The sequence below is a fragment of the Nannospalax galili genome, unplaced genomic scaffold (assembly GCF_000622305.1).
Source record: "Nannospalax galili isolate Female #2095 unplaced genomic scaffold, S.galili_v1.0 scaffold589, whole genome shotgun sequence".
Classification (NCBI taxonomy): Eukaryota; Metazoa; Chordata; class Mammalia; order Rodentia; family Spalacidae; genus Nannospalax; species Nannospalax galili.
Window position 1 is genome coordinate 2,861,322 of NW_008360324.1, and position 8,555 is coordinate 2,869,876.

The 8,555-nt window shown below is 47.2% G+C and overlaps 1 protein-coding gene across 1 annotated transcript in view; it reads left to right on the forward strand.

Moving 5' to 3' along the window:
* The window catches only part of Vwf (von Willebrand factor), a 140,443-nt gene that overhangs the window by 72,141 nt on the left and 59,747 nt on the right, over window positions 1-8,555 (forward strand). Inside the window, exons 20-22 of the mRNA XM_008825438.2 lie at window positions 1,110-1,248; window positions 4,420-4,554; window positions 6,826-6,972. Coding sequence (XP_008823660.1) covers window positions 1,110-1,248; window positions 4,420-4,554; window positions 6,826-6,972 — 421 coding nt within the window. The remainder of the gene's footprint in view (window positions 1-1,109; window positions 1,249-4,419; window positions 4,555-6,825; window positions 6,973-8,555) is intronic.

An 8,555-nucleotide genomic window follows, 5' to 3' on the forward strand; every position in this document is an offset into this window, starting at 1 on the left:
TCTTAATCATATAATTATATATTACACAACATATAATGAATTTCTTTTGACATTTATATATAAGCATAGAATGTACTTTGATCATATCTTGTCCCCTAACACCCTCTATGATCCCTCTTCCTGCTCCTACTGGTCCCTCCCCCTCCACCCAATAGTCCACTTTTTATATCTTTTTAAAAAATCTAAATTCTGCATATGAGAGATGATGTATTTGTCTTTCTGAGTCTAGCTTATGTCACTTAACAGGATGATCTCCAGTTCCATTCATTTTTGTGCAAATAGCATCTCTCCGTTCTTCTTTATGGGTGAATCACAAGGCCAGTTCTTGCTTCACAGGCCTTGTACTGCCCACGAGTGTTCTAGGAGTGGGCTTGAAGGGGAGGAGTGCTTGAGGGGTCTTGTTTTCTTCTGCCTTGCTTGGCCGTCCCTCACTGAGCCCCTTCTGTTCGTGAGCTGTGGATAGTCTTGGATGGAGGCAGGAGAATTGCCTGAGATGTGAGTGCACTTCCTGTGACACATGAATGGGCTCCTCTAGGTCAGCTCTGATTGGGGGCATGGAGAGATGGGATGTATGAGTGACAAATCACTACAGATGTAAACATATAGCTGCCTATAACACAAAACCATTTCTGGCAGACACCCTCCCCCCATCCTGTCTTCCATCCTCAGATCTCCCTGCCTCAATGTCTTGTTATTCTATCAGCCTAGCAGGGTTTCAACATCAGTGTGTCTGTATCACCATGACTCTGCGACCAATCTCAGGTAGACTGTGGCTTTTAGGGTGAGGCCAAGCTTTAGTGAATCCATGGCAGATGGCTTGGTGAGGACCAGCCTCCTCTCTGGCAGCCTGGATCATCTTGCCTTTCCTCAGTTTCCTCCTTGGAACTGGAGAGCACCTGGCCTCCCTTTTTCCGGCAGGCTCTGTGGTGAACCTGTGAGGCCCACGTTTCACAGGCTGCAATCTCTTACCTTCTTGAGGCTTCCTGGAGGGTTGGGTGGCACCCTGCCGTGTTCTGTGTCCCTCCACTGCCTCCTTGTTCCCTAAGACTGGGTTGAACCCCTTTCACCCAAGGTGCCCAACCAAGTCATCCTTGCTTTGCTCTTCCTAGTGTCTGCCAGGACCGGAAGTGGAACTGCACAAACCACGTGTGTGATGCCACGTGCTCTGCCATTGGCATGGCGCACTACCTCACCTTTGACGGACTCAAATACGTGTTCCCTGGAGAGTGCCAATATGTCCTAGCGCAGGTGAGAATAAGGGCGAGAAGAGGTGGTACCATCTGTCTCTAATGGGGTGGCGAGGTGCTGGCCTCAGTCTGGAAGTTTACAGGTCAGAGTCTCTCTGCAGAAAGAACTTCAGGGTTTGGTTTTGTCAGAATATTTTTTTTTTAATTTTTACATTTATTTTTGTTTTATTTATATGACTTTTGCCTGCATGTATGTAAGTGCATCTACATCATGTAATGCCCACAGAGGCCAGAAGAGGGCATCAGGTTCTCTGGAACTGGAGTTACAGGGAGTGTTAGCCGCTATGTGGGTGCTGGAAAGGGAACCCGGGTCCTCTGCAAGAGCAGCCAGTTCTCTTAACCGTGGATCCATCTTTCCAGGCCCCAGAATAATTTTCTAATTTCCGAAAAGAAAGTCTGAAGTGTAGGAGGTTTAAAATTCAAAGTGATTGCCTATTTTCCTCTGCTCATCTGGAGACTTTTAGGAACAGAACAGAAGCCCATTTGCTATGTCTGGGGTGAGGCCACCCTCAGGTCAAATCAGCATTGATATGGATTAGAAAAAGACACCTTTTCCTTCTGGCGAACAGGACCTAAACCTGAAGGACCCTGGCTAGATTTCTGCCTGTCATTCTCCCTGCTAGTATTGGCAGGGTTGGGAGCAGCCTTATGAAGCAGCTCTGAACGGGGGTGGGGGGTGTGTGATCAACCTGATTCTTGGAGTTTGCTGCTAGACCTATGGACCTGTAGAACTTGCCACCATTTTCGCTTCTAGCCTGGTCCAGTTTCTCATGGGGAGGGGAGGCTGGGGGTCACAGGATCCATTCTGCCCAGCAGGAGGAGGAAAAGCATGGCACATCCTAGCTAGTGACTTAGGCAGTCCCTACTCTGTGGGTTCCTGGGAATTTCTCTTGCTGGTTGATGCCAGGTGGATCAGCAAGGGGGATGAGAGCTTTGTTCAGAGGTGAGATGCTGTACCCAGGGGCACGTTAGTTCAAGTATGGCCTCTCTGTCTCCATTCTCTGGGTAAGGAGGAAATTTGATGTGCTCTGAAGGCAAGACCGCAAAGCGTAGAGATAGAGCAGCAAGACCTCATGCGTCAGGCATTATTGGTGACCTAGGGTCACTGTGGAGAGCATGCTGGGAGGGGTAAGGCCTATGGGGCACTGGCTGGCCTGGCCTTACACACCCCAGCTGGCCCAGGGAGACAGAGCAGGCACATCTCAAAATTGCTTTTCTGACGCCTTTGGACCTGGATGTGCCCCTATCCCTTAGAACTTCCCCACAGGCCCCCAGCTTCAGCACCCAAAGACTGCTTCGAGGTTCACCTTGCTCATCAGCACCCGCAGATCCCACGGTGGACTCAGTGTGTGGACAGCAACCTGATGGCATCTCCCACTCCCTAACGTGTCTGGTCCCTGGATGGCAGACCTTCCGGAGTGTCCCAGGAATCCCCTTTCATATGCGTGCTGCTTGTTTCCCTGCGCACCCCCAGGCCTGTGGTCCTCTTCTGATGCTTTGTCCAGGGCCCCTCCCAGGGCTTCCTCCCCATGGGAGCATCATCGGGCTTGGCTTTCTCCTCCAAGAAAACCAGCTGGTGACAGGAAAGTGAGACACCTACATCTTGTTCTGTTTCTGACCTTCATGACTCAGGAACTAGCTCAAACTGGGTTAACACAACGGTGCCAGGAAGTGGGCTGATCCTCACCTTACAGACAGCTGTGCTGTGTTTTTGTATGTGTATGCGAGCATATGTATACATATGTATGTGTATATATATATGTATGGGCACACAGGAACATGTACATGTTTTATATATGTGTTTATATGTGCATGTGTATTTATGTTTACATATGCATATATATGGGAATATGTATTTGAATGTGGAGGTGTATATGCATGTATTTATGTTTGTATATGTATGTGTGTGCATATATATGTATGTGAAGGTACATGTTTATACATGTATTTGTGTGTATACAGGTGTATGTGAGTGTGAGAATGTATATATATATATATATATGTAGGTATAAGTATGTATGTTTACCTATAAATGTATGTTGTATGGGAATGTGTATATATATACATGTGTAGGTATATGTGCTTGTGTGTATGTCTATGCAGGGATATGTATGGCTGTGTGCATGTGTATGTATAAGTACATGTGTGGCGCAGAGGGGTAAGTAGTTTACTCGATGCTACCCAGTAAATAGCAAACCAAGACTTGCTCTGGTTTTTCCAAACTAAGTATTTTTATAGCATTTTTACATAAGATGTAACCATAGGGTAACTCTTTGGCATCTGTCCTCTTTGGCTTAATTTGGAGGCCAGTTGATCAACGAGGACCATTGTCCATTTTCCCACCATATCCAGCTAGAGATGACAGCTCAGGTGCTGTAGAGATAAGTCAAACCGTCTTTGGTTACACTTTGGGACCAACAGATCAGAGAGGTGCAATCAGACATTAGAGCCACAAGACGGTCTGTGGTAGGACTGCCCTGGTTGCCTGCATGGGATCAAAAAATAATGGGAGGCCGAGCATGGTGGTGCATGCCTTTAATCCCAGAATTTGGGAGGCAGAGGCCTGGTCTACATAGTGAGTCCCAGGCCATCTGGGGCTATAGGGAGACACTATCTCAACAACAAGGACAACAACCACCACTACCACCACCAAATCATCTGGAGACATGGCTCAGGGCTTAAGAGTACTGGCCGCTCTTACAGAGGACCTGGGTTCGGTTCCCAGCACCCACACAGTGGCTAACAACCATCTATAACTTCAGTTCCAGGAGAATTCGATGCTCTCTTCTGATCTCCCTGGGCATTGCACAAAATTGGTGCATTTATATACATGTAGGCAATACACTCATACACATTTAAAAAAAAAGATGGTGAGATCTAGGTGAAAGCCTTGAGCCGGATAGTCCGTGAAAGCACAGCGCAGGCTGTTCTCCTCTCACTCTCCCCCTCCTCCACCTTGTGCTCATTACCATACCAACGCGCTGATCACAGGCTCCATGTTCATCTCTGATGCCTGAGGTTGGACACCTGAGAGAGCCTCTGAAAACATAATATATATGGCAACATTCTGTGACATGTATTCAGAGACCCCAGAGGACATGATGCCGTCTTGTCTTCTGGTCTGGAGAGGAAGAAGTAATAACCTTTCCTTCCTGGAACCTTCTTTCCCCAGGATTACTGTGGCAGTAACCCTGGGACCTTTCGGATCCTGGTAGGAAATGAGGGGTGCAGCTATCCCTCAGTGAAATGCAAGAAGCGGATCACCATCCTGGTGGAAGGAGGAGAGATTGAACTGTTTGATGGGGAGGTGAGTGCCAGCCTTGTCCCTTCACCCTCACGTCTCCCTTTGTTCCCCTGTTGATTGGGAGTGTTCGTCACGTATTCATTTGGAACTGTGCTGGGAGAACGTGTGGTTACTGTGAAGAATGAGGTCGAGTGGTATCAGCTGGCTCTGAGGTGTTATCCTACGGACAGAGCGAGCCGCAGACTGATTTGGATAGTGTGGTCCCATCATGTGTGTGGAAGAGTATGTCCGATATGTACGTGTTAGTATGGGAAGAGGCAGTGCTTACTGGCAGCTCAGGAACTGTAGACCTGAGTCAAGCCGTTTTTGGAGTCGTAGGTGAACGGACCATGGCAGGCAGGAGGGTTTTCCCTTCTATAGATGGTTGTTCCTCTCAGCCACAGTAGGCCAAAATCCTTAGTACCCAAACCAGCACGTCCTATTATACATATCTATGATAACACTGAACTATTAGATGGAGTAAGACATGTTTTTTAGTTTCTATCCTGTTCTTTGAAGATTTTTCTTTGGTGTGGTGCTGGGGATGGAACCCAGAGCCTTGTGCATGCTAGGCAAGCACTCTCCTGTTCAGCTACGTCCTCAGCGCTTCAGATAAATATTTTTAGCATGCTGCAAAGAGAAGTAATAATAAAAATAAGTAATAATAAAATGGGAAAATTATAACAATGTTGTAATGAAAGTTATTTGAAACTTATTCACTGTTTCTGGAATTGTCCACTTGATATATTTTAAAAAGATTTATTTATCTTATGTGTGTGTTTGAGTTTGTGTAAGTACAACATGTGCACGTTGGCCTGAGGAGGCCAAAAGAGGGTGTTGGATTCCCTGGAACTGGAGTTGCAGGCAGTTGTTAGCCACTATGTGGGTTCTGGGAACTGAACCCAGGTCTTCTGCAAAGCAGCCAGTGCTCTTAACTGCTGAGCCATCTCTCCAGCTCCTCTGTTCAATGTCTTTTTTATTGTAGTCAACTGAAGCTGCAGAATGCCGAACTACAGACTCTCGGGGACTGCTGCATCTGTACATAGTGAAGTGACATGGAATGTTTTTTAGTTTCTATCCTGTTCTTTGAAGATTTTTCTTTGGTGTGGTGCTGGGGATGGAACCCAGAGCCTTGTGCATGCTAGGCAAGCCCCCTACTCTTGAGCTACAGTCTTAGCTCTTCAGATAAACATTTTTAACGTGCTGGAAAGAGAAATAAACAGTTCTGCCCTTCCTTGTGTGCTGACAACTTGCATGGTTTTCTCCCCAGAGGTCTGAAATGCAGATCCTAGGGCTCTGATGTTCTGCCTCAGTAGGCTGGGGTGGGGCCCAGGACTCTGCATTCAGAGGGCCTGGTTGCTTCTGGGTCACATGTTTGATCCAGCTAGCGTGAGCACATGTTGTGCTAGACACTCCCAAGATCTAGGTTCTAGCCTGTTCCAGTAACGTGGTTTTCCCTTGGGGCCTCTGCCTGCATCCTGCATCCTTATAAATACCTATTCTTGACGACTGGGGTTGGGAAGGGAATATTCATACTCAGAGGAGAAAACTGTTTAGCAAGTATGCCGACTCTGGCCCAGCAGTGTCAACTCCCATTTCAGAGTCTAGTTCTATCCAGGACAGATGACAGTGGTGAGGTTGAGTTGGATGTGGACGGGCATGTGAGGGGGAGAATTTGCACACATGATGAGTCCTGCATGCGGCATGTCGCTGAGGAGAGAACCTCTTCAAAGAGTGACGGGGGGTTAGCGTCAACCTTAGCTTCACAGGTCTGAGCATCAGCCAAGTGCACTGCAATGGGCTTCTAGGGTTTGCCAGTGGTAGGACTCTGTCAGGCCAGACTTCTGGAAGCTCCTGCCTGGAGCATAGAGCCCTGCAGTCCCAGTTCTTCGGCCCTGACCCTGGGTGACAGGCACCCTGGAGAGTGGGAGGTGGTAGGGTGCTGAAAGGTGAGTCTGGGGCTCTGTATTGAAAAGGTGATCAAAATCACTGCTGTGCTCAAAGTCTAAGCGAGGGACCACTGGTGTTGAGGACCAAGGGTCAGAAACCTTCACTTTCTGTGAAGTGATGGATGATGCACTGGCTGGTTTCATTGTGTTCTTTCTACTATCTCATTATCATTGGAAGGTGGTCAGTGAGGTGAGATGAGAGCTGGTGGGAGTAGCTCTTGTCACATGCAGGTCTGGAGGGGCAGGGCTGGTGCTGGAGGGCAGCGTGGACAGACAGGTGGAGTAAAGAGGGGCGATCTGGACTCAGCCTCCCTGTACCCTGTTTTGCTGCTTCATCCTCCTTCAGGTGAATGTGAAGAGACCCCTGAAGGATGAGTCACACTTTGAGGTGGTAGAGTCTGGCCGTTACATCCTTCTGCTGCTGGGTCAAGCGCTCTCTGTGGTCTGGGACCGCCACCTCAGTGTCTCCGTGGTCCTCAAGCAGACGTACCAGGTCAGTGGTCCTTCTTGCTTCATGTTGGGTATGACTTCTTGTGTGGACCTTTGTCAGCTCTCTGAGTAGCAACCTGCTGCCCTTCCTCTTTATCTTGGAGGAAGGTGGTCCTCTGGTCCAGCCTCATTTCTTCCTATATAAGGAAAGTCATGTGCAGGCTGTCTGCACACAGGGAGAACTGAGGTGGTGCTGACACTGCCTTGACTGACCTAATAAGGCATGCAGTTAGTTTGCACAAAGGAAGGAAGTACAAGATTAGGCAGGATAGCTTTTCTTTAGGCTTCTGAACCTGAAGAGGCAAATTAATCATACATAATGTTAGAGCATTACCATCTATTCTGGGATGTTGCCTTACCAGTGAGCCACAGGCCAGCATGATTGTGTGTGTGTGTGTGTGTGTGTGTGTGTGTGTGTGTGCATGTGGAGGCCAGTAGTCAATCTCAGGTATCATTTCTCATGATTTGTCCACCTTGATTTTTGAGACAAGGTCTTTCACTGGGACCTGGAGTTCCACCAATTAGGCTAGATTGGCTGACTAGCTAGTGAGCTCTATGAACTTACTTGTCTCTGCCTCCCTAGTGCTGGGATTACACGTGCACATCACCATGCCTGGCTTTTTTATGGTGTGCCGGGGATTAAACTCAGGTCCTCATGTTTGTGTGGAAAACACTTTACTACCTATTTTGCCAGTCCTCAGACCAGCACTTAAACTTTTTATTTATTTATTTATTAAAAATATTTTATTTATTATTTTTATTTTGTGTTTATGAGTGTATTGCCTGCATCTGTGTAAGTGCACCCATGTCATGCAGTGCCCTTGGAGGACAGAGAGGTCATCTGATCCCCTGGAACTGGAGTTAAGGACAATGGTTTCCTGCCATGTGGGTGTTGGGATTTGAACCCAGGTCTTCTGTAAGAACAGCTAAGTGTTCTTAACTGCTGAGCCATCTCTCCAGCCCCCAAACTTTTTATTTATTTTTTAATTTTATGTGTGTGTGTCTTTTGCCTGTATGTATGTTAGTGTACATGTGCATACAAAGACTATGTAGGTCAAAGAGGGTGTCAGACCCTCTGGAGCTGGAGTTATGGATGGTTGTTAGCCATCATGTGGGTGCTGAGAACTGGACCTGGGTCCTTGGCAAGAGTAACCAGCCAGTGCCCTTAACTTCTGAGTCATCTCTCCAGCCCCAACAGCACTGAAATTTTTTTAAAATTTATTTTTATTTTGTGTGTACAAATGTTTTGCCTGCATGTATGTAAGTACACCACATGTGTGTAGTGCCTTCAGAGGCCAGAAGAGGGCATCAGATCTCCTATAACTGGAGTTACAGATGGTTGTTAGCTAGTATGTGGGTGCTAGGAACTGAACCTGGGTCCTCTGGAAGAGCAGAAAGTGTTCTTAATTGCTGAGCCATCTCTCTAGCTCCCCTGACCCCCAGTAGCACTTTTTATTAAAAAGACATTTTATTCTTAATCATGTGTCTATGTATGTGTGTGTGTTTGTGTGTGTATGCGAATGTGCCTATGTGTGTATGTGTGTGTGTGTGTGTGTGTGTGTGTGTGTGTGAGAGAGAGAGAGAGAG